The following is a 26,459-nucleotide window of genomic DNA, read 5'->3' on the forward strand; positions in this document are numbered from 1 at the left end:
TCTATAAATGCACAGCTTGAAAAATTTTCAAAATCGGGATATGCCCATATAATCCAGTTTCACAAGATCAAGAAGCCCATCCCCAAGTTTCTTCTGATGGCAAGTAAGCGGCATGAGTCAAACCCCTCGGTACAGTGCACAGGGCATTTCAAGGCCACTTTCACAACCTGTCAGCCAGGCATTGTGATAGGAGCTCGCATTTAACGGGAGACCTAGTTCCAACCTCCGAACAGCCAGGCGCCCACCTGCTCCTCTGCCCTGGCGTGGGCTTATGGGGCTGCTGTGCCAGGGCCAGTGCTGACCCACATCCCCACATCTTTTCAGGCTTCTATTAGAATGAGTCAACCCTTCTCAACTTATCCTTCACCACTCTGTTTAGAGGCTTCCTTTTCCCCTTCAAGAAACTCCCTGACTGCCCAGAGGCTGGACAAGTATGTTCCTATCGCCATCTTTTGTTAACTATTCCCCAGATAACTCCTTATTCAGTGAGCACAAGGACTGCGTGTTGTTTATCCTCGAGCCTCCAGGACCAAGCACCGGCCCAGCTCCCTGAGGGCGCATGTCCCCGAGCTGCATCCGGGCAGTTTCCTCCGCAGGAACCGGTGGGACCTGTTTGCTCTATCTTATGACGTGGCTGGAGTTTGAGATGCTTTGAAGACATGATCTTCCCGCATATATGCGACTGAGCATCTACATGTTCACTCACAGCGGCTACAAGGCTTTCCTTCCTGCCTCTTTCCTCCCATGCCGGACTCCCTTCTCATTTTGCTTCTTCTGCTCCATGCGCCCAGGCAGCCCCACTTCCCGACCTGCCACTGACCCAAGCCCCCACTCAAGGCTGATTCATCCTGAAGCTGCCTCTGCCTGTTGCGTGTCACACTGACGCTGCGCTTCCTAGAAGCGTGCTTTCCGCCCTGAAGTGTGTGTGTGTGTGTGTGTGTGTGTGTGTGTGTGTCCCACCTGTGGGAGGGGCTCTGAGAACTCTCAGTTCACTGTTGCTGAGTGTAATGAAGGCTACATAGAGAGCCTTACAGGTAACCCTTTTGACCTGTAGGTCTCACACTGAATTTGCAGCTTTGGACGCCTGGCTTTTAGGAATAATAGGGAGAGCTGACCTTCATGTGTGTTTGACACAATAGACAGCTCGGCTTAAGATATCCCCCAAACAACTCTGATGGCAAATCCCGCTAGTTTTGTGTCTGAAATGCACAGAACGTCCCCATGACCTGATCCCTTTTAATGCCTTCACCTATTACTGGTCCAAGCCACCATCTTGCCTAAATCACCAGTTTCCTATGAAACTGCCTGTGCCCACTCCTGCCCGTGTCCCCCACAGCTGGTCTCAACACAGCCACGGAATGGTCACGGTGTTTGAACGCTACTCAGAACTTGGCCCATTTCACAGCAAGTGGAAGCCGAGGAGTATGGGGGCTGCCCCCTCCCTTCATGGATCACCCACTCTCTCTGCTCCGGTGTTTGCTCATTCATATTGTCACTCACTCACAAGGCTCTCTGGGGCTGCCGAGTTAAAAAGATCGCACCCTGGCATCTGTGATCTCGTTTCCCGATTTCCCTGTTTCACACATAAGTAGTATGCTTTCCATTAAAAAAAAAAATGCATCATGTATTTTACTCAATTTTCTTCCTTTCTCCAAAATCGTGCCAGCTGCCTGGGGATACTCATTTTTGTCTGTTCACTGCACACCCCCAGCATATAGAGTGGGGTCCAGCCCGTTTTGAATGCTAGCTTTTGAATGAATGGCAATTGTTTTGTGAGTATGAGAAATTCCCTTATTTGGGAAGAACTAAAAGGTATACTTATATCGATATATTAAGGAAAGCTAGCAGAGGGCACCGGGTGCTCTCCAGGGCAGCATGCCATGATCGGCTGTGTACTGCGGGCACTATTCAATCACCAGGGTTGGGTGTCACCGGGTACTTCTGCCTGCAGTAAGTAAAAGACCCCAAGATGAAAGACATCTACGGGGCTCCCTCACCTCAGTGCCGGCCTAAGTTGGAGCCCAGTGAGCGCTCTGCTCCGACCTCTAGCACGACAAAGACCGAGAACTCCAGGACTTGGCTCGCTGTGTGCTTCCAAACTGGCTTTCTGTGCCCCCCACACACTTATATTCTTCCCCCAAACACCTCCAGGCATATCAGAGTAAATGAAAAATATATTTACAACTGAAAAGCATGTGCTCGATGGCATTGGAAAACGTGCTCACCGCTGTCGATGGCCAGGAAGAGGGCAGTGTAGACGCTGTTGTGGACGAACGGGGACTCGCGGTCCAGCACGGCGGTGGTGTCCACAGTCCCGTTGATGGGGTTAATGTCCAGCCAGCCTGCTGGATCCTTGTAGACAGAATACCTGAAAAAGCCCCAAACAGCACCGGGATTACATTCCGGACAGATTCAAGACGTTTTCAGAGAGCTGGTACAAGCTCCTGTGCTGAGTGCCCAGTAATCCTAATCTTAACACAAATCCAAAAATATCATTACAGCTACAAGGTTCATTCAGGAAGTAATGGCTCAGCGGAGGGCCTGCTCCACGCTAAGCATCATGACAAGCCTGTGAGGAGGGGACTCTTCTCTGCCCATCTCCCAGAGAGGCAAAGTTCACAGCTCCCTCCTGAGTCCAAGTCCAGTTTTTAAAAATAAATATATATTTTTATTGATTTCAGAGAGGAAGGGAGAGGGAGAGAGAGATGGAAACATCAGTGACGAGACACTAATTGATGGGCTGCCTCCTGCACTTCCCCTAACTGGGGATCGAGTCCACAACCTGGGCATGTGCCCTGACAAGGAATCAAACCGTGACCTCCTGGTTCATAGGTCAATGCTCAATCATTGAGCCACATGACCGGGCCAGTCTTTCATTTTGACACCGATTTTATATGTCTACCTGCAAAACCCCTACCTTCTAGGACCCAGCTGAAATGTCTCCTCCTGGTCAAGTGCATGAGATCCCCAGTTAGAATTAGTCATTCTCTCTCCTAGGTCTTTGCTGAGTACGTGCATAGATTAAAATGCCTGTTTGAGTGTAATATGGGCCCTTGTGGGTCTGCTGCCTTCTCTGATTTTCCTTTTTTTTTTTTTTAACTCCTCATCCAAGGATATTTTTTCCCATTGATTTTTAGAGAAAGTGGGAGAGAGAGGGAAAGACAGAGAGAAACATTGACATGAGAGAAATACATTGTTGGTTGCCTCTTGCATGTGCCCCGACGAGGGCCTGGACCGGAGAGGAGCCAGCAACTGAAGTACGTGCTCTTGACCAGAATCGAACCCAGGACCATTTGGACTGCAGGCCAATGCTCTATCCACTAAGCCAAACTAATTAGGTCATTCTCTGAGCTTCTTGATGTCAGGAAGAGGTAGAGCTGGCTGAACTACTGGTTTTGTGCTAAATAATTTATTGATAGCATCACATTTATTTTTGTGGTTCACAATCACCAAATAAAGTTGGTATCATCCCTGTTTTAAAGATAAGATGACCAAGATTCAGAGAGGCTTAGCAACTTGCCAAAAGCAGTGCAGCTAAGAAGTGGCAAAGCTGGAATTCAGGACGGGCGTGCCAGATTCCAGGCATGTGTGGATCTTAACCAGGAAACAGTGTGTTACTTATGCCCAGGGCCAGGCATTGGCTATTCTGCATTCCCAGGGCCAAGATGAATGCCTGGCACATGATGGCTGCCTGGTAAATGTGAGTGCGATATTTGATAAAATATGATAAAAATGCAAGTTTCTCTTTCTGTTGCAACAATCACAGAAACAGAAAATGGAAAGAAAGGTAGCATTTGTTTCCCATCTTGTAGGTAGCAAGTTCACCCTTGATCTAGGAGTGGTTTGTGGTGGTTAAACACATTTGAAATAATGAAACATTTAAACAGACCACAATTTATTCTCTGATTTCTCAACTCAGAGTTTGGAATATAAACGAACACAGAAATAATAGAGCTCTTCGTGTTGGCAATGAAACAATGCTCTTTGTTTCTCCCTCTGTCATGTTTTGGTCTTGTGATGCTGCGGTTTTGCGGCCCAGTGAACATGTTTGCTTCCCCTCCTGTGTAAGGCATTGTTGTATGCTGTTCAAGGCTGGGGTGTGATCTTGGGAGCTGTCCCCTGACAGCAGTGCGCAGTGGGTCAGGCCTGTGCGCATCACATTCCCCAGGAAAGCAAAAATGGGGGTGGCAGCGCGGAGGGTGGTTCACAGGCCAGCATCTCACTGTTTTCTTCCTTAACAGACAATCAGGCATCCATTGCTGTGCTATTTCCCTTCAATTTTGTTTCCCTCTGTTATTTCATTTGGTGCCTCTTCCCATTGGAGGCCTTGATGGCAGCGTGCCGCTCCTACCAGAATCCCAGCCACGGAGAGGAGCAGGCCGTGGAGTTTGCTGAGCACCCCCAAGTGTCCAGTGCTGGTGACGCTGTGTCCACGCAAGTCCATCCAAATGAAGAGCGGGGTGGATGACCCAGCCTCGGAGCTTTCTCCCCAGAGGGGAGAGGCAGCTCATGGCCTCCAGCCAACCTGCTCCTCCGCTGCCCGGCCCGTGGGCTCTGCTGTCAGATCTGCCCTTTTGACCAACTGGCCTGGCTCTCTGCGTAAACTTCTGACATTTTCAAAGCTGTCTTTTTAATAAACCTTTCAGTGTAAAAATACCAGCGTGTGAGTTGTTTTCTGTGCTTCTGGGCTTGAAAAAAATGCATATGGCTTATTAAATTGGAATTTCCGGGCAATTTATCTGTAATGTGAACTTTGCTTGTTATGGGGAAAGGAAAGCTAAATTAAAACAGGACTCCTTTCGGTCTGTAATATAGCTTCACAGGGGCTGCCTGAGTGCTTGCCAAAGCTCAGCAGCTTCCCAGTGTCAGCCAGGAGATGCCAGGCGGGCTCATTAGTGGGATCGGGCAGTGGGGGATGTGGGGATGGGGCACCCAACCACATGCCCGGGCCCGGCACCCCTCCTGGGAAGCGGGGTTACTGTCAGCAGGCCCCAGCAGAGCAGAAAGGGAGCTCTCAGGAGAGGCCAGGCGAGTGTTGACTGGAAAGAACTTGCAGAGCAGCAGCTGCGGCTCAGCCCTCAGGGACCCCTGGTCATAGTGGGAAAAGGAGGAGACTCAAAGGTTTGACACGGCCAGTCTGCAAGCTTCTTGGGGTCACGCTCTGCGCTGTGGGAACCCATGTTTGTTCAGCATTGACACACAAACCATATGGGTTAGTACGCCTGCCTTTTATTTTAGATTAAAAATGTTACAAAGTAATATAGTGCAATTAGTACAGGAGTAGCCAAATGGATCAATGCCATATAATAGAGCACTGGAAATGGGCCAGTTACAGATAGATATAGATAGAGACATCTAAATATATACCTAATATATATTAGCCAGAGATCTATCAATCTATTTATCTATCCATCCAGATAGATTTTGTAGATAATTATAAAAGGTTTGGAAAGTTATTGTTTGATGTAAAAGTAGCACGCTAAATTGTTTGGGAAAGCTAGACCTTTCTAAAAACTGTGTTGACTCACTGTCTGGTTTTTTTGGGGGGGCAGTTGTGGTGGCTTTTGACCCTGGGGCATGTTAGAATATATGTAAATGCACAGCGAGGTCTTAGTGTTTGTTCACAAACTGGTAGCATGGATTACCGGGGAGCGAAGTTGGGTTGAGGGGGGACGGGGGGGTCTATCAGAGGAAGACTCCAGGATCCCAGGGCTTTGAAGACATGCCACAGTAGTGGAAGCTGGTCTACAGCAAACACTAACTGGGGACCATCAGCAATATCCTGGCTGATATTATAGGGAGGATTGGATTTTTTTGGGACCAACATAGGAGCCTCACTGCAGCTCATTCTCAACAAGGGGTCAGTGAGGATGGGAAAGACTATGAGAGTCCGGACAATGCAAACAAAGGAAAGGGAAGTGCAGAGGGACTTCCTCGTCCTGCTCAGGAAGCAAACGGCCCTGCAAAACCAGGGAGAGAGGAAACAGCAGGCGCCTCTCAGCTCCCCATTAGTTCCAGCCCAGAGGCCCCGGTGTCAGATGGAATACCTGCATGACTGACTCACATCAACCACTTTATTTAAAAACAGAACTAGGAAGTTATAGAGTTCTCAGGGGAAGGACATACACTGGTTTCAAACAGTGTATGTGGTGGCTCTGAGTATAAAGGAAAGGGCACATTCCAATCTTCTGACAGAAACACAGCAGAGACTGGAGGGCCAGTGAATTCCCGAATCCCAGTTCCAGTAGACACCACAGCCCATCACGGGGCCCGTGGAGATGCCAGATATCGCGTTCTTTCCTTCCCCTGGGGAGCCAGCCCAAAAGAAAACAGTCTTAGTCACAGGGAGGACTTCCCAAGGACACCGAGATGCCACAACCAGTAGACGTGGACAAGAAGAGCTGTCCGGAGAGTGGCCTGAGGAGGACCTCCTAGGGTGGGGAAGATGAGGATAGAGCTGGCCTCACCTAGTATGGGGCTATGACCTTCTGTGGCCCAATAACAGCTGGAGATCAGGGAGGAGCTGACACCTCTAGACCCTTCCCTGGACACTCCGTCCCCCCCCCCCCCCCCCCCCCCCCCCCGGCATCTCAAAGCCCCTGGTGGTCTTCTGCACGAGGCTCTATTGCTTCTCCAGTTCTGGCATTCACCAGGCTTGTTGAGTATGATCGGGGCTTTTCATTTTTACCAGGTACTCCACCCCTAAAGATGAAGCTTGGAGCTGAAACCCTGGGGCTAGATCCTGTGGCTGAGTTTTCCTTAGGATACGAGTGGGAATGTCCCGCCCTCGGGCCATAAGGCCCGCAAAATCATTTGGTCTGGCCTCGCCAAGGCAGTAGGGTTGAGTTAATGTGCTTGAGAAAATATAGCAGGCTAATTTTTAAGTTGATAATTTTGTATATCATGTGAATGATATTTTAAATATCTAAATGGCCCTTGCAGAAAAAAGGTTCCCCACCCCTGCCTTAGGGGGATAATTAGGGAACAAACGTTTGGAATCTACAGAATGGTAACATTTCCTAACCCCCTCTCAAACTATTAACATATCCTTAAAATCACATTTCTGTTTACAAAAAAAAATCATACATATTTGAGAAAGGTTTAACATCATATAGCACATGTATATGAATTTAGAAATTCTTAATCATTAGGAATTCTCAAATAATATTGGTGTAAGCTGTTTTTTTTTGTTTTGTTTTGTTTTTTGTTTTATGGGAAGGCTCATATTCATAACATTTAAGTCAAATTTAGAGACTTTCCCTGAAACAAATGACTCGGCTTGATAAAGATATAAAGAATAACAGGTCTGAAAATACTTTTCTCTAAAAAACAGCCCCTCAAAAAATACTTTCTGCTTTTGCTAGAGGAGAGAAAGTGGTGGGCCCCAGCGAAGGTGCAGCTGACTGTAGTGAGCATCATGAGTCAGGGATGAGCTTGCAGGAAAACCCTTTCCTGCCAGCCCAACCGGCTCCTCAGCTGTGAGCCCTGCACAGACTGAGCCCTCCCTGGCAAGCAGAGGGGCCTGCCATTCCCAAGGCACCAGCTATAATATTTGCCGATTGACCTTCCGCATCATCCCTAAACACGCTCCCAGCCCGTTCCAGGCAAGGCAAGTGGGTTTCTCGCTTTTCCCAGCAAAGGTCATGCCTGCTCTGTTTTTTGAGGCCATTACTCCTTTGCCAAAATTTACTGCGGGGCTCCTTACAACGGCTGCTGCTGCCGTAGGACCTTTGTGTGCTTGCGGCAGGACTTAGCCCTGACAGGGTTTTTGCTAAGTCATTTCCCAAGATGACTTAGGAAGCCATCACCCTGCCTGTGAAACCCGTGCAAGTGCAGCAGGCACTGAGGAAAGGAAGCCGCATCCTCAGGCTGCTTATACATGTCTTCACAGGCCCTCTCATTGCTGCTTCCGGCAAAATTGATCCCAAAGAAAAACAGAGAAAACGGAAACACAGATTCAATGTGCAAAGCCCAAATTTAACACTGTCAGAAAAGTCGAGAAACTGGGACCTTGGTAAGTGACTAAAACGTGGCTCTTTGAATGACAGGCTGGGACTTCAGAAACTCTCCGCTCTCTCACACCCATGAGAGCGCTTGTCAATTCCAGATGAAAGCATGTTACCACTTTGGTGCTGGTGGAAGCATTAAACAGATGCTTTAAAGATGCAGCCACAAGATGGTTTCCATTGTTTATACACACTATCATTAATTTCATCATTAGTGCTCAAGCCTGGCTCCTCTTATTTAACCCTGACTGTCAGGGTCAGGGGTTAAATTTCCCATCTGCATATCTATGTTGGTGGTTTTTCCCAAGCACTAGAAACCACACCCAGAAACGAACAAGGGGATGACTTGGAACTTGGTACCAGATGGAAGACGTAAGCTTTCCTTGGTGTGAGGCTTTTCGCCCATTCGATCACTGTGCTCCTGGGTCTGAGAATGCAAATAGGAACAAGACCTGAAAGGACGGCCTGACTAGTGCCCTGGTGCCGTCATGAGTGAATTCCTGGCCATGTCTATAACTGTCTCCAACACCCCACCCTGCTCAATCCTGGTGGGCAGGCTTAGTGAGGTGGCCTCTCAGGGACCAGAACCCTCCAAATACGACACAAATGCAGCAGAGAGTACACCTGCTATCTTCCCAAAGATGCAAGGTGCCAGGATGTTGGCCAAGGGCTGGGACCTAAGTCAACCCGGACAATGAGGATGCAGCAGAGAGAAGCCAGTCAATGATGGAAGAAAAGAGAGCAGAGTAAGTTTACAGGAGCCTCAAAAAGGAGTCTATTTGAGGAGTGAAGGGTCAGGAGAGGCCTTTGGATGACCGCTTAGCCCTGGAATGGCTTGGCAGAACACCTCTTGACTGTGCTGCCCAAGCTGGGTGTGGAGATAGCGGATACATCATGGGATGTGGCTGGAAAAGTTCCGTCAAAAGCAAGCAATCACGGTTCATCTATGTTCACTCAAGATTAATGTTAACACAAACTTATAAACAAATTTATTTTCATCATTTTTTCTTTCCAAAGTAAGATCTTAATCAAATCTTTTTCTTGGTTTTGAGTTAGACTGTAGTCCCCACTTTCCTCTCCCTATCTTCTTTAGAGGAGGGCTGTTGTGGTCTCTGCCCTTGAAGATTCATGGTTTGGAGTTCAGGCATGGAGGCAGACTTTGGGGGTTCTGAGCCTTCATGCTGAGATGGTTCCTATGAAATCACTTCAGGACCATATGCCTCCACCTAGGACGCTGAAGACCTGGACTCACTATGGACCATAAAACATTCTCAGGAGGAAAAATAAAAATACCTGCTTATTCCAACTCTAGAGAACCTACCAGTTTTTCCTGGAAAGTGTCAACATGTTTGTAAATAGTTAAAACTAAAGGCAAGACCTCAGCACCAGGCTCCCCTCTGCTTTGGAACAAGCCCTTTGGTTCTTGTGCATTTCTGATCAGGCTTGTTTAAGGATATTTTCACATTAATGTCTCTTTAGTGATGGGGAGAGTTTTCAGTGGCTGCTAATCTTCATCACCCCCAGGACCCATGGCGGGGGCAGGTATGGAAGGCCCATATAGCATTGATCTAATTAGCTAAGAATTTCAGTCAAGATTTGCCCCATCTCCATGCCAGCCAGGACCTTGCAGCCTGCTCCCCAGATCACCCTCCCATCCCCACAGAGGCTAACTGGGCTCTCTCTCTGGCCAACCTTTCTCCTGCCAGCCTGTATGCTGGGCCAGGCCTGGGCAGAGGCTGTGAGGCAGGGTTTCCAGGGACAAGGGTCTCCTAGAATGTCATCACATGAGCAACAAGTGGGCCAGACAGCTGGGTCCAGGGGCCTGGGCTCCCTAGACACCCACTTTGGGAGACTTGGGGTGACCAACTTTAAACAAAAGCAGCCTCCCCTTATCTGATTTCCAGGAAGAGGCTTGGATTTCTTCTTTGCCCTGCACGCATGTGCATACTCTTGACCCAATGTCCTCTGGCTCAAGAAGTCATCGCCTGCCCATTATTCCCATTTTGTCAGTTGATCACCAAACTTTAATACCATTTTATTACAAGGCTAAAACGCAAACTAATATGAAGTGAAATTGTTTTGTTGTTTCAAAATTTGGGATGGGCAAGGCCTCCACAGCATGTGGCTCAGGCAAGGGACCTCTTTGACCAGGTCTCAGTGTGGTATAGCTTATAGGTCAAGTTCAGCTTTTGTCCACTTAAGCCAATGGCATGGTGTGTCTGAGCCAGGTGCGTGGTTTCCTAGGGTAGTTTGTCTTGAAGAAACATGCCCATTGGGAGAGCAGAGTGGGATGTCTGAAGACCAGCATGGAAGAGTTAATCAATCCCTCTGTATTTGTCCTCTGAGTTTATTTTTATTGGGTGATTAATTGACATGCCATGGCCTTTGCTCCAGCACCTGAGTCTGTGAGCCCAGCTCAGATCGAAAGCATATTGGTGCTTTTGAGAAGTCGATAAAGGCGGCTGGCTGCCACAGGGCCTGCAGAGAGATGGATGGCTGAGCCTCACACTGGGCCATGAAGGTCAGTGATCACAGCCTGCAAGCTGCCAACGGGGAGGGTCTTAAAGGCAGCCATGCTCAGCTCAGGTGCTGGGCCTTCTCCCTCTGGTGGAGTCCAACCAGCGAGCGCTCTCAGACACTGCTCCTTACGGAGGCCAGTGCTTGGGAGCCAGGAGAGTCCGGGCTTCATATGGAGAGACCGCCCCGGAAAGCACATTTCCGGTGTCCTTAACATGACTCAGTGTACAGAAGCCATCCCCAATACAGATGATTCCCTGGTTACTCTGTGGGAGCAAGTTGGCAGGTTATTTCCCACCATAGAGCACGTAGAACCACACATTCTCAGCCCTGGGTATTGACTTCATACACTCACTCAAGGCATAGTTTTTGAATTCCTGCTCTGTGCCCAGTGCTCTGCTGGGGTCTGGGAGATTGCCGTGAAGAAGGCAGAGAGCTCCCTGCCCTCCTGAGACTTCCCTTCACAGAGAGCAATTATCAGCCGATACGGAACTTTGCATAGGAGGTGGTGAGTGCCCAGGGGAGGAACTGTCTACCTCTGTTCTTATAGGCAGGGACTAGTCACATGTCTGGTCCATCATAGGCTTAGTCAAGGACGGGTCAACAGATAGGAAAATGAATGAGCAACTCCCCCACCCAAAACAACAACAATAACAACAACAACAACCCCCCCCCAAACTCCCACACATGTATATACAATATAGTATATATATATATATATATATATATATATACACATATCTATATCTATATCTATATCTATATATCTATATCTAAAATGTGCATGTGTGTGGTATATGGTATAAAATGCCAGATATATATTGAGTATATACATTAAAAATATATTTGTATTACATTATATGTAATATATAATGTAACATAGTTATCACATCCTTATTATAAATTGAATGCTTGTGTGTTCCTTCACTCCAATTCATATGTGAAAGCCCCAATTCCCAGTATGGTTATATTTGGAAATGAGTCCTCCAAAGAAGTAATAAAGGCTAAATGAGGTCATAAGGTTGGGGCCCTGTTCTGATAAAATTAAAAGAGACACAGCCCAACCAGTGTTTCTCATTGGTTGAGTGTCAATCAATGTACCAAGAGGTCACCTCTTCCATTCCTGGTCGGGGCACATGCCCAGGTTGTGGGCTCGGCCCCCAGTAGGGGTCTTGCAGGAGGCAGCCAATTATTTGTTTCTCTTTCATTGATGTTTCTGTCTCTCTATCCCTCTTCCTTCCCCTTTCTCTAAAAATCAATAAAAATATATTTAAAAAAAGAAGAGATACCAGAGAGCAAGAGTCTCTTATTTTCTCTCTCTCCCCTCCAGGTGCACGCACTGTGGAAAGTCCATGTGTAGACACAGGAAGAAGGTGGTCATCCTTAAGCCAGGAAAAGAGCTCTCACCAGAAACCAAATTGGGAAGAACATTTCCAGCCTCCAGAACTGTGAGAAATAAATTTCTGTTGTTGAAGCTCCCTGTCAGTACTATTTTGTTATGGCAGCCCTAGTAAACTAATGCAATACTATAGAAATATTAGGCTGAATCATGAAGTTGCCATTTTACTCATTAAAACCCATCAAATATCAGCAATTTCATATGGCCTAATCTAATACATAAATGTATATGCAATCAAAATGATATGTCATAATTGTGTGTTTTCCCTCAGCTGGACAGTGTTCATTGAGGAAGACATGTCTTATTAATCTCTGCTTTCGCTTCTTCCCAAGCAATCACTGGCATTTGGTAAACATTGGTGACTGAGGAGTAAATTACTAAGATGAGCTCTTTGACTTCCTGTTCCAGCAGAAGCCTTAAAATAGTTTCTATCAAGGCTACTTCACTCATTAAAAATAATTACCTTGCACATATTGGCATGAGCTATTGAACTGTTCACTAAGAATTTTTCACTTCATAGGAACTCAAATGAAATGTGTTTCCACAAAACACACACACACACACACCACTCAGAGCCTGGTGTCACTCATTCTTCTTGAGTCACACCTCTCAAGTACACTTGTGGGACCAGTGGATGAGAACATCCCGGTTTCTGAATGGAGGTGAGGGCTAAGGGAAAGGGTTTCTTTTCAGAGTGACAAAAACGTTCTAAAATTGAGAGTGGTGATGGTTTTACAACTCTGTGATGGTTTTATAAGATAGTTGAGTTATATATTTGAAATGAGTAGATTGAATGGTGTGTAAATTATTTCTCAATAAAGCTGTTAGATATAAGAAAAATATCTTCAAAGAAGTGAGTTTGCTTTGGTAAAGCAAAACCAAACCAAACCCAAACACCCCTTCTGTGATGCACTTCAGAATATCCTACTATTGACTGCACAGACCCCAAAATGACAGAGGTATCCCTATAAATGAGTCTCAGAGAGCCCTTTGTTTGGCTCAGCATATGCCAAGCAGGCAAAAATGAAAACAATTCAAAATACCTGTTTCATTTTTGCTTGCTTGACATATGCTGAGCCCAAACAAAGGGCTCTCTGAATCTCATCTATAAGGTTCTTCATTCATAGTTGTAATGGCTGCAGCAGAATGGGCCAAGGTCTATACTTGTCCAGTCAATAATGAATGAATGAGTAAACAAGCACCTTGCTCTCTGCTTGGCTTTTCTTATCAATATTTCTCTTGTCTATGAATGAATACTTCACTTATTCTTATCTATGAGGGTTACAGCTATTTCTTCATGCTACTGAGGGTCCTTATTTCTCCCAAACACAAACCGAACTCTGGTTCTGTCACAAACTTGGCCTGCGATATTACTTCTTCTCTTGGGCCTCGGTTTCCTTACCTATAAAACAAAGGGCATGCTCAATGATGGTCTCTAAGGTTTCTTCTAAGTCTAGTAAATTATGACAGTCTTCACAAAAGTGATCATTATTCATCGGTGAGAAAAAAGTTATAAAATTATTCCTGGTGGGCAGATTCAAATCAAAGTCCTGGCAGTTTTTTTCCTACATGATGTGTGACATTTTACAATGCCGTGTAAATGTAGAAAGTGAAAAGGCAGACATTAAAGGTGAAAAAAATAAACAGCCAGGAAAGAATGCCTTTATAAATTGCTTGCTCTGACATCAGAGACAATTTTAAAAAAAGTAAGATCATGAGAACTAGATTTATGTCCCCAGGTCCAATGCAAATGCAGGATTTGTACAATAACCATTTATCAGCTCCCAAAGAGCTGATTTATGGCCCAACCATCCTACTTTGTATTCTGACTGTCTCAGAAAGATAACTGACAACACAGAAAGAAATATCCTCCGACTCATTGTGGATGACGGGTTATAAATGAGCACAACTTGATTTTCTGCTCTGGAAAAATCAGTGTTTGAAACTCTCATTAGGAATTAGTTGTTAAAGCTGTTCCTAAACTTGACTGTTTGGCCCATTGCTTTGTTATAGTTTTAGTCATTTAATTTCCTGACAATGCTGGGCAGGGAAACTACTGCCTTTGCTTTAGTACATTCTAGGTCACCTTCTTCATCTAGATGTATCACAGATCATCAGACAGCCTGTGCTCAGCACACATTACACTGCTGTCCCTGTATGAAAAAGTGGGAGCAAGTAAGATGATGAGTTAGTTGGCCCAGGACCTAGTTTTTTGGGAGGCACTGTGCTGGCTTGGAGTGGGTGGAGACAGGTACAACATGGCTCTTGACCCTCCTCCCCACATAGTGAGGACTTGACTTAGTGTTTCCCAGACTGTGGGCCCTATAGTACCTGTGGAGTTCAAAGGTACAGATCTCCAGGCTCTGACATTGGAATTCTTGATTTGGTAGGCCCGAGGTAGAGGCTAAATCTCTGTGATTTTAACACCTCCCATGGGTTTTTTATGCTGGACCGGGGATATGTATCTGGGATTTGCTGAAATCTGGGGTTTTGCCATTTCTGCCAAGCAGCTGTAAGATTGAGGCACTCAAGTAAAGGGTAGAGACTAGTGTATTACATCTAAGGAAGATCAACAGGAGAAGGAAGAGAGTCAAGAATCTTCCATTTTACCCTCCATACCTAGTTAATCAATCTCCAAATCATTTAGACTCTACCACTGTTTCTTAGCTCTCTACACATTTTTGAATTCTCTTTGTTGCTGCTCTATTCCTGACCAGAATCATCTCTTATGTGACCTCTCAGCCTCTCTCTTCCCTTAAGGTCTGATTTGTGTCTGAATGCACTTTTTCTAAAATTCAGATCTGATCATAGCATCCTTCTGAGTCAGTCCTTCAGGTGTTCCCACTGCCTATGGATCAAGGCTTGGATTTCATAGCAGCCTACAAAAGACCCTTCACAATTCATCCAGCTGTTGAGCAAATAGATATTATGTCTGTGGCTTTTCCTATTTTATCTCCTGGGCCTGAACATCCCTTCCCTGTTCTCAGCTTGGCAACCTCTTCTTCCTTGACTCTTACAGGCAGACACAGATGTGCCTCTCTCTCTGTCCTTGTCATACTGTCATTTTTTTTTATACCTTGAAGGTCACTTTCATCACAGCTTTTATATTCAAAGTGTGATTTATATAGCTACCTCTTCATCTCTAGACTAGGTCTAGATGCTAGAGGTCATATACATTTTGATGACTAAATATCTCTGATACCTGTGAATTAGGGGCCAATTCACATTTGTTCAGTAAATGAGGGCACCCAGCAATGCCAGGGTAGGATGAGCCTGGAACTGTTAGAAAGGCTGAGACGTTACATAAGGCTTCCTCCAAAGGCCTTGAAGGGAGAAGCTCCCAGACAGGCATTCTCATGGAATTGCCCTGTTTGCAACATAGCCCTTGTGCAGCTAGCCGCCTGTGTCCCAGTTGGTCTTTCTCCATGGCTAATATGGTTCCTTTGGGGCAGCTGGCATTGCTCAGATGGGCAGGGAGGGTAAGGAAAGGACACAGGAGAGCTTCCAGGAGGACTTTAGGAGATGGGCTTCAATATAGTCGCAGGAGAATGGACCTATCATGGCCAATTGAGCTTGTCCAATTTTATCCATCCATGTATCCACCCATCCACCCATCTATCCATCTCTCCTTCCTTCCTTCCTTCCTTCCTTCCTTCCTTCCTTCCTTCCTTCCTTCCATCCATCCATGCATCCATTCTTTCAGTATCCACTGCATGGCTCTAGAAGAGGGAGCAAGATCATGAGAAACATGTATACAGGTAAAACAATAACTTCAGAGAGTGATACCTGCTCTGAGCCATCACTTTGGGCCATGGTTTAAGAAGTAACAAGTGACAGGTGGACAGACTGGGGGAGGGATTCTTTTGTGAGAGGTGACTGACGAAAGCATCTCAGAGAGCATGACAGATGAGGCCTAAACAAAAAGGAGACAGTCAAGCCCTGGACAGTGTGGTTCAGTGGTTGAGCACTGTCCCATGCACTGAGAGGTCTCTGGTTGGATTCCCAGTCAGGTTGTGGGCTCTATCCTCAGTAGGGGGCATGCAGGAATCATCGGATCAATGCTACTCTCTCTCATCAATATATATCTCTCTCCCTTTCCCTTCCCCTCTCTAAAGTCAATATAAATATTTTAAAAAAATGAAGACAGTCAAATAGAGATATGGTGGAGAGAACATTCCAGGCAGAGGAAACAATGTGAGCTGATGAGTTAGGGAAGATCCTTCAACTGGGAAGTGTCTTGGGGACAGTGGGTAGAACACAGGCCGGACAGATGGATTTGAGTTCAAATCCTGGCTCAGCCATTTAAAATCTAGGGGTCACTGAGAGAGGTACTAACCTTTTCAGCTTTTGCTTTCCTCCATGTAAAATGGAGACACTAAAATCTTAGTCATACAGTGGCTGAGAAGATTAAATCCTATGTGGAGCATGGTCCTTAGTGTGGGGTAGATTCTCAAGCCCAGATATTTCAAAATCCTTTTGCCAGGTGAAAGTCATCATATTTTTCTCATCAGCACCATGAGACAGGCAAAAAGATGGATCACCTCAGTTTTGGTAACCAGTTTCAGACTGACACCTCTATCTGATTTCGCTTTCGTTCATATTTTTAAAACGCTCTATGTATTCCCTTTATTATGCATGTCACTCGGCTCTAGTTACTGTGAAACTAGAAGGTCGCAACTTGGCTCTGGGCTCAGAAATATGGCACCTGTCAGGAGCATGATTTAGGAACTTGGCCTCTCTCAGTGGAACCACATGTAGTAAAATCAAGCCAACGATTCAATCTGTTGCTGTTGAATAAAAGCTGGGAGAAATCTTCAGCTGCTCTACGAACACTAAACTTTTTATTAGTAAATGTTTTTAGTAAGATGACATTGAAACACACTCCCCTCCACTTTCCTCCTCTCTCAGTCTCATTGGAAGGAGGGCCAAGAGGCTCAACAGGAAGCAGTGACTCTCAGACAAAATCCAAAATATAAGATAAAAAGACAACACCTTACAAGGGTAGGGCTATAGGACACATGGGCCAATCTGCGTAGGCTTGCAGTTTAAGGCTTCCCTCTTTCAATAACATTCACATCTAGTTCTTATTTTCCTTTTTTATTGCCGGAGGTGCACGAGTAAAGGTTCAACATCCACATTTTTGAAGAAAAAAAAAAGTCCCGATTCATAGCATTTGCCAATTTCCATGGTGTAAATACTACCACAGTGGCAAATTTCAAGTTAGTCATAGCATCAGTGAATGCAGAGTTGAGGAAGCAAGGGTAACAACTGGCTCCAGGACACCATCACCCGAAAAGTAATAATGACCAGCACTGGTTGGGCACTGCACACATGGTGTTTCGTATCATCTTCACTACCTTTGTTTGAGGGAGGGATTATGATTCTCAGCTCAAGGATGAGGGAAGCACGCTCAGAGAGATGGTGTGGCCAGCACAGGTTCATATCACTAAGGAAGTGGCCGATAGGACTGGGATTGGATGCTCTGCGCAGCTCTCACTGTGGCACACTCACACTCACCCCTGTTCTACGGCCTCCTCTTTCTTCCCTGGGGAAGTACCTTGCTTTCTCACAGGCTCCAGGACCTCAGTGCTCTTTCCTGTGCAACCATCCTCTGAGGCCAGTTTACCTAACTTGGCTCTAGAGAGTAGCCTGCACTCTCTCACATAATCCCTCTTCTCTGGAAAAATGGGTTTCCTTCCTGATCCTGGATGTGCCTAAACACTGGCCTGCCTCTCACATCAGCTTTTCCTTAGCCATACTGGTCCCATTCAAATCCTGGCCTTGGCGACCAGCCCTCCTGGGCCATCTCAGCCTCTGGATTTCTTCAACATTTTACAGCATTCACAGCCTGGATTGCTTGCTTGACTCTCAGTATCAGTAATTTTTATACAAACTTGTTTGTGGGTTGTATTTCTTACAGCTCCCAGGAGGTCACAGCTACTTTAGGGTAGAGACAGTATGGTTCACATAATGGTAGAAGAGCCACCAAGAATCACTTGCTCAGACAGGTGTACAGTAACGGTGTGCAGTACAGAAAGTTCCCAACTTGTCCATGATAGAAAAGGCCGCTGCCACTTTGGATCTCAGCCCACACAGCAGCCTCCTGAGAACAAATCAATCTAAATATATTTTAAAGCAGCACATCTCATTGGAAGGAGGGCCACGGAGAGAGCCCATTGGAACTAACCAATTAAGTTAGTTCCTCAGTCCTCTAAACTATATTTAAATGCTACGAAGAGCAAGAGAAGGCTTTCCTGTGACTGGTTGTATAATAGGTAAGTTCTTCCGGGCTCTGGATACAGGATACACGATACTGCATAACTCAAAAATCTAATCCAAGGAGTTTTGGAGGGCAGAGGGGGCTGCCAATCCCAGATGAAGTTGGTTTGGATGGCCGTGGCTGTGACCTTCAGGTTACTTTGGCCGAGCCTCAGAAGAGCATGACCATTTTGCTGTGTTTGAGCATGCCCAAGTGCACCACTGAGCCTGTACTTCTGGCTGTATTTAACAACCACTGCAGCCATAAACAGAGCACAGAACCCGGATGTTACGTAAACACACTGCTACCAACCGTACAGGTGCAAACGTGAAGCCTGACAGCATCAGAAAGGCTTGTGCCTCCACCCCTGGACCGCTCCTCTGGAGCCCAATCATCTCAGAGTCATGATCCACTCTGTGGAGGTGTGCCGGGGAGAAAATTATGCAAGGACCTTGCTTGATAGAAGAGGCAGTTGCGAGGCCCTGGGAGATTTATCTTCCAGAATTGTCTGGCCTTGGGTATGGGATTGCATGGAGTCCACGTCTGGCATTCATCAGCCAAATTCTCTCTTGTCATGGGGCATGGAAGTCAGTGAGAGCAAAGCTTGACAAATCTGGGAATCAGAATGTCACTGTCAAGTGTGTCTTCTCAGTGGAATTTCATGACCACTTGTCTCTTACTATTATTTTGTCTTAAAAAGAGGCAGAAACCAGAGGAGGTAAGTTAGTTTTAGGAGACGCTGACAATGCCCTGAGACCCTTAGCCCTTCAATGCATGTTAGGCTAGTTTCTCATCCTAGCACCACCTTTTCTGTGCCTGAGACCTTGCTCTGACAGCCAGAGTCCTTTGCCCACCTGTGCAGCAGGCTGGATGTGCTGGGGAATTACCTCCCCAAGGAGAAACTCTCACCAATGACTGATGGTCATTGGCCACAGGCCCCTCACTCTGGGTGGAATAAACCTCCATGTGCTCCTGCCCCCCTTCCTCTCCCCTCCAGTGGGGCTGGGCTCCTTTTCCCACAGTGGTAACTGGCTAGACCAGGCAGAATGCACTGGATACGTTCTCTTCCCTGACCCACTTCCTATTCTTTTGCAGGTATTTTATGAGGTCACCCCCCCAAGTAGACATTTGTACCCGAATCCTTGTCATGGTGTCTACTTTGGGGCTGCCCAAACTAAGACAGTTATACCAACAGAATTCCCATGAGACAGTGGTTAATTCTTCTGGAAGCCAATGCCTGGACCAACATGAAGTGACTTCATCAAGGATAATGGTGAGTTAGTTCCAATGGGCTCTCCTGAATGTCTCTACAATACGAGAGGAAGTAGAGAACAGCAGGAACTGAATGGGGTTTCTATGAATGAAAATTTGTAGTAAGGTGTCTGGTGAACCTTCAGGGTGAGGTTTTAAAGAGTTACCTTGCTGAAGTTACAGAGAGATGACAGGCTTTGCATGCAGGAGAGCTGGTTAATTGACCTATATTTTCCTAAACTACTTCCCTCACTCCTCACCAAAGCCCCAAAGGAAGGTGTTTTATTAACCCTCACAGGCAGGGAGGCACTGAAACACTGAGAGGTTAATGACCCACATAGCTCTCCCGGGAGGTTTAAATAAGAAAATATATGCCGAGACCCAGCCCTTGGCTTCCAGTAGGTGTTCACTTAATAGTATGTCCTGTTTCTTTCTCATGGGCTGGTACAGTCCTTCAGAAAGATAGGCTGGCCCTGCTGGGTGACGAGAAGAAAGATAAGACTTGGGACTCTCATAGCTGGTAATCATCAATTAGGTGATTCAGACCAATTCTCACACTGAACATGATGCAAGGAGTTGGAAAAAGTATATATAATAGGAGATAATGGGAAAGAAGCCAGCATAGGTTAGAAGATTATAGGAAAGCCATCAGTGTAAGTATTTATTTTGGGTGTCTTAGAAAGTTTTGCTGGCAATGATGTCAGTCTGAAAACCGAGCAATTTCCAAAGAGTTTGTGATTCTGGAAAGAATGAGCAAGACTGAAAGATTGTCCCACCCAAGTAAAGAATCATTAGAGAGGCCAACAGGGGAACAAAGTGGAAATCAATGGTGGTCAAGGGTTGAATGTGAGGGTTGGGGGAGGGATGAAAAGGCACAGCACAGAGGCTCTATAGGGAGTGAAATTACTCTGCATGATACTTTGTATAGTGTACTATATGTCCTTATAGATTGGTCTAAACCAGTGGTCGGCAAACTCATTAGTCAACAGAGCCAAATGTCAACAGTACAATGATTGAAATTTCTTTTGAGAGCCAAATTTTTTAAACCTAGACTTCTTCTAACACCACTTCTTCAAAATAGACTCGCCCAGGCCATGGGGGCCAAAGAGCCGCATGTGGCTCGCGAGCCGCAGTTTGCTGACCATGGGTCTAAACTAGCTGTTGCCAACCGGTGGTCTGTGGGCCACTGGTGGTTTGTGAGTGCTGGTCTACACTCATAGAATGGACAGCTTCTAGAGTGAACCCTAACGTAAACTATGGACTTTGGGTGATAATGAAGTATCAATATAGGTTCATCGGTGATACAAATGCACCCCTCTGGTGGGGGACATTGATAACGGTGGGGGCTACGCATGTGTGGGAGCAGGAGGTATATGGGAAATCTCTATACCTCCTCCTCAATTTTGCCATTAATCTAAAAGTATTCTAAAAAAACAAAGTATAATAAAAAAGTGGGCAAGTCTAGGTTTTCCCATCCTATGGAAAATAAACTGAATTCATCAAAATGGAAGATTTTATCAAGCGGAAAATATTGGTGAAAGACTGCATAGCATCTGATAGGGCATTCATCAAACACGGAGGGAAAGCAATGACAGTTGGGAAAGGGGAAGGCAGAAGATATCTTTCCCTCGCAGCCCCAGCATCACATTTCTTCTCCCTTCATTTTGGTAAAAGTATCCTGGCTGCTACACCCCAGCCCCCATAACTCAGGGGAAGGCCCTGAACCAGGTTAGGCCATCAAAATCACTCTCAAATCTGCCTCTGCGCCTGGATGGACAGTGGAGCCCAGCATTTTCATGCTGCTGCCCTGACCCCTGACCCCACTGGGGTCCCCCCTGCTGTGGCACCTGCCGGTCAGCGTTTCCTTTGATTCTGTGAGCTGCTGCATAGTCTTCTAACACCTTTTGCACTTTTTGCATGCTTTCCAAAGTTCATTTCTGTTGCTTGCATGCAGCTCCAACAGATAAAAAGCCCATTTCGGAAATGAGACACTACTTAGAAATGCATTTCACTAATGCTGCTGCTTGCTATGTGGACATAGAGGTGCCAGGGGCTGGGAGCTACAAGCCCCAGGCTGAGTGTAAAAGTCCTGCTCCCTCACCGCAGCCTGCAGAAATGCTTGCACATATTAAAACCAAAAACCGCCTGCAGGAAGTCTTGGCATGGTCGCTTGGTGAGGTCAGCAAGGAGAGCGTGGATGGGCTCTTAAATACCAAAGAGCAGCTGCGAGTGAAGCACTATCCAGCCCTGAGCAAGGGAAGGCAAATGTGGACCTCTGATGAGGAAACAGATGCTGTGCTCTCCACAAGCAACTCTGCACAAAGCACAGGAATAGCTCATGTGGTTATTACACAAACTTTAATATCTATGCCAGCATGAACTCATAGCCACAACATTCTACTTCATAGCATTTGTGGAGTGGGGTGGGGGCATTTATAAGCAAAGGCACGCCTGGATAGATGCAGAAATGCACTAAATGATAGCAATAAAACTCTCCCTCTCGAATCCAGCTTTTGCTTTATCCGGTACTAGCTGGAAAGCTCTGGCTCAGCAAATAACAGTCACCTGAGATTACCGATGATGTGCACAAACAGATGGGCATACAGAAAACACTCATGTTTTTCTCTTAAAATCACCAGAGTAATGGGATAAGGAGGATGGCAAAAACTAATTAAGAATTAAAGATCAAGATGCATTCTCGTTGAAGATAAAGAATGGGTGCATATCATTATCACCCTCTCCTTATAAGAGATTAAGAAAGCATTTCCCAGTTGAATTTTTTATAATAAAGCTAATAAATATAAGTTAAAAAACAACAACACAGGCTCCAGGATGTCAAAGGCTCTGGCTGTTTAACTCAAGAATATTCAGCAGTTCCTGAGTCTGTTCTGGGACATTAATTTGTGTTATAGTCACGATAAAAATGTCTTGGAACTCTCTTCTACTGATAGTTGAGAACCTTTATCAATAGGCGAAAATCCTTAGCTTTAGTTACAGAGAAAGAAAGCATCACACTATTAATTTTTCAGATATTTGCAGAACACTCAGTGTGGGAAATGGGAAATAGCTCCCTCCAAGTCATCGAATATCTGTAACAAGAACACGCTGAGATACCTGGGTGGCTTGCTCAGGTCACTGGCCACATGGGAAGTATGCTCCACAGTATATACATTAAAAGGTTTTTAAAATTCTAGTTACATATTACTGAGAGTGTAGACTTGACATCCATTAAGTATTTCTGTCAATAATAAAAGCAATCTCCTAAGGACAGGGATATTAATGGCACTTGAGGCAAGCCATTAAAGCGCTGTGATCCTCTCGACATTTCCAGAAACTTAGAAAGGCACCACATACTAGCACAGGACCCAGACGGGATGTGATTGTCATGCGTCTGCAGCATCTGTTTCTCTTTCTTCTGTCAGATCATCTGACTGCTTTGGGCAACTGGCCCTCCACCAGCCTGACACCAGAGTTTGGAGTTGGGGACTGCTCTTGTACCAGTTCCCCTTGTGCTTTCAAAATATCATTTTGTGGTCACCATATCTATCCTCTAGGAATCACATTGAAAAATAAACTAGAAAACTTGGTTTTTAAAAGTGTATGACTAGAAAAAAGAAAGAAAATAAAATAAAAAATGTATGACTAGCCCGACCAGCATGGCTCAGTGGTCATGGTTCAATTCCCAGCCAGGACCCATGTCAATGTTGCAGGCTTGATCTCCAGTTTGGGGTGTGCAGGAGGCAGCCAATCAATGATTACTTCTCATCACTGATATTTCTATCTCTCCTTCCCCCTTCCTCTCTGAAATCAATAAAAATATGTATTTTTTAAAAGGATGTATGAGTTGGAAAGGAAAGTAGTGATATCAGCTGGGGAAAAAGTTTTATTGAGTAACTACTCAGTGCTGCGATTTTCTGCGTATTTTACCTTTCATCTTCCCCAAAACCCTAAGACCAGTCTTATTGTCCCCATTTCACAGAAAATGCAGCTGAGGCAAAGACATTACATGTATTTGTTCAGAATCACACAACTAAGAAGCAGCAGACACAAGCCAAGGAGCTTCTGCTATAGACCTATGAGTGTAAACCTATTCTAAGATCTCAGGAAACATGTTATATTTCTTCCAAGATGGCTGATTCTCCATAGTGAGGGAATTAAGGCATATTCTGTGCCCCTTCTAGGGCAGGGCTGGTCCTGGGTTCCCTCCTGTTCTCAGATGCTCTCAGCTAATGCCTGCTGTTTGTCACCAGAGCAACCAGAACCAGATTGATCTTCTTGGGAGAGGCCGAGTGCCAGACAGAGGGATGGTCCCACCATATTGCCTTTTGGGGATCCTTGGCCCCAAGTTGGTGGCGCCTCAGCTCTTCTGAGTGAGGCCAAAGGAGAAGGAAATGGGTGGTAACCTAAATGACCCTCCCCTGTTACTTGAAGAGGTGAGCTTGGCACAGCACTCATTTGTGCATCCATTCAGTGGATCAATCAATAAGTACTTATTAAGAACCTGCTGTATGCTAAGCCCAGAGCTTTCTACCTGTAGCACGGAAATCACTGTATGTGGTTTTTATATTTATGGGGCTATCCATACTTGTGTGAGAGCTACAATCTATTAAGGAAATGTCTTAATCATACATTAACTTAACTAGCATTTATTAAGCAGCTGTTAATTTTCCAGACACTTGGCTCAGTGCTTTCTCATCCCTATCTCTCTTCATCTTCACCCACTGCTATTGGACCATCATTGCAATTCATGTTTCCCAGGTGAGAAAAGAGAGACTTAGTTTCACTTAGGTAACGCTGCGCTCAAGGCCACACAGCTGCTAAATGGACCCTCCACAGTGTGAACTCATGAACAACAGAACTTGTCCCAGAGAAAGACTAGACTCAGTAGGGGTGTCGAACTCAATCAGAGAAGGGGCCAAAATCTAAAATCCAGCCTAAATCGCGGGCCGAATGGTTTACTGAACAGTCATAAACTGTCATTGTGATGGAAACGCAGCGGAGTGCAGTGATGACAGCGCGGTGCGGGCCACATTGCAAGGCCTGGCGGGACGGATTTGGCCCGCGGGCCTTGTGTTTGACACATGTGGACTAGAGTATCTTCCTCCAAACTTTTGTAGTTGACAAACATACCTAAAACCTGATCTTGAGCAGGGACAAAATGCAGTCTTGAACACCATGTGAATTTACACAAGGCAATAAAAAGATATTTAGATGCAGCAAAATTGGAAAGCATGGCATTAATTGGGCAGTCCACCATGATCGTTCAGCTAGTTGAGCCAGTTGAACTGTAGACCTTACTATTACACAAACCTCCACCAACTCCAAGACCTCAAACTCTACAGGGTCTCTCCCTAGTGGTATGTTCTTTCATTCTTTCTGGCTGCTCCTCGTCCTCTTGTCACCTCTAATCATTTTCCTTCTCAGTCTCATCCCCCAATAAGATCCACATCTCACTATTCCAGTAGAGACTCCAATTCCGTGTGCTTTGGGACCCCAGATGAATATCTCAAGTTCAGTCATCACTCCTGCTCTCTGTTCTGTATACACAACTTTGCTGGGCAGCTCCATTTGGGACACACAGGTCTCTCAAACTCAATGTCATCAGAACCAAATTCGCCTCCCACCCCGAGTGCTCCTTGTGTTGGTGAAGGGCAGGACCATCCCTATACTCTAGCTAGAAGCCTTAATTTCATCCTGTGTTCTTCCTGCCCTTGGTTACCCACATACCTGCCATCACTGAGTCCTGGGGACTCCATTTTCTCAGCATCTCCTGAATTCATCTGCTTGTCTCCAGCCCATTGCTGCCATCTGAGTCCCACCCTCCAGCCTCACCAACCTGAGGAATACAGCAGCCTCTGGCTAAATTCTCCTCTCCTTGTAGGTCTCAGCTCAGACATCACTCCTTCAGAAACAGCTCTCCTAACCCTACCAGTAGCATTCCCATAGTCTCCTGTACACACCTTTCATAACCAAATTGGATTTGCAAATCTTTGTTTTATATCTGTTTTCTCACTGGACTATATACTCAGCAATGGCAGGAACTGTCTCTATTTTCAACCGCTGCATCTCTTGTGCTTTCCACACACTAGGCCTCAATGCATATTTCTTTTTTTTTTTTTTTGAGGCAAAATGCTGATTTTATAAGTGGCAAATGCATAGCTATTCATAATATCATTTCTATTTTTGTCTCAATGTTTGAAATAAAAATATGGCTTTGAAATAACAGTATTACTTATAACATTTGTAATTTTGAAGGAAAAAAATGGATGATAAACCTTACGGGAGGTTCAGAACTCCAGTCAAGAACCTAGCAGACTGTCTTTGCTGGAAACATGTTATGGATGGAAAGGTGGCATTGAGCATGGAAACAGAAACCTTAAGATGCTTTGAGAGTGCCATTTATGAATTAGCTCTATAATTCTTTACAGCCAAAAGCAGAATTTTACATTTGTCCTTGTTTTTTTTTTTTTTTTTTTTTTAATTTATTTATTTATTTATTTTTACATATTTTAATGATTTTTTTTTGCCCCCCTCCCTCCCTCCCCCATAGCCCCTCCCTCCCCATAGTTTTATGTCCATTGGTTGTACTTATATGCATGTATACAAGTCCTTCGGTTGATCTATTATCTCCCCCAGATCCTCTTCCCCTCCCCGCTGTAATTTGACAATCTGCTTGTTGCTTTACTGTCTCTATATCTATCTTTTGGTTCATCAGTTTATAATGCTCTTTATTATCCACAAATGAGTGAGGTCATGTGGTGTTTCTCTTTCATTGATTGGCTTATTTCACTCAGCATGATGTTCTCCAATTCCATCCAGGTTGCTGCAAATGATGAGAATTCCTTCTTCTTTATGGCAGCATAGTATTCCATTGTGTAGATGTACCATAGTTTTTTGATCCAATCATCTGCTGACGGGCACCTAGGCTGTTTCCAAATTCTGGCTATTGTAGATTGTGCTGCTATGAACATAGGGGTGCATATATCCTTTCTGATTGGTGTTTCTAGTTTCTTGGGATATATTCCTA

At 45.4% G+C, this 26,459-nt stretch overlaps 1 protein-coding gene across 1 annotated transcript in view; it reads right to left on the reverse strand.

Moving 5' to 3' along the window:
* Positions 1–26,459, reverse strand: part of CDH13 (cadherin 13) — a 1,012,190-nt gene that overhangs the window by 23,961 nt on the left and 961,770 nt on the right. Inside the window, exon 11 of the mRNA XM_036440234.2 lies at positions 2,226–2,368. Within this exon, the coding sequence (XP_036296127.1) occupies positions 2,226–2,368 (143 nt within the window). The remainder of the gene's footprint in view (positions 1–2,225; positions 2,369–26,459) is intronic.

Source organism: Pipistrellus kuhlii, unplaced genomic scaffold, assembly GCF_014108245.1.
Source record: "Pipistrellus kuhlii isolate mPipKuh1 unplaced genomic scaffold, mPipKuh1.p scaffold_m20_p_17, whole genome shotgun sequence".
Lineage (NCBI taxonomy): Eukaryota > Metazoa > Chordata > Mammalia > Chiroptera > Vespertilionidae > Pipistrellus > Pipistrellus kuhlii.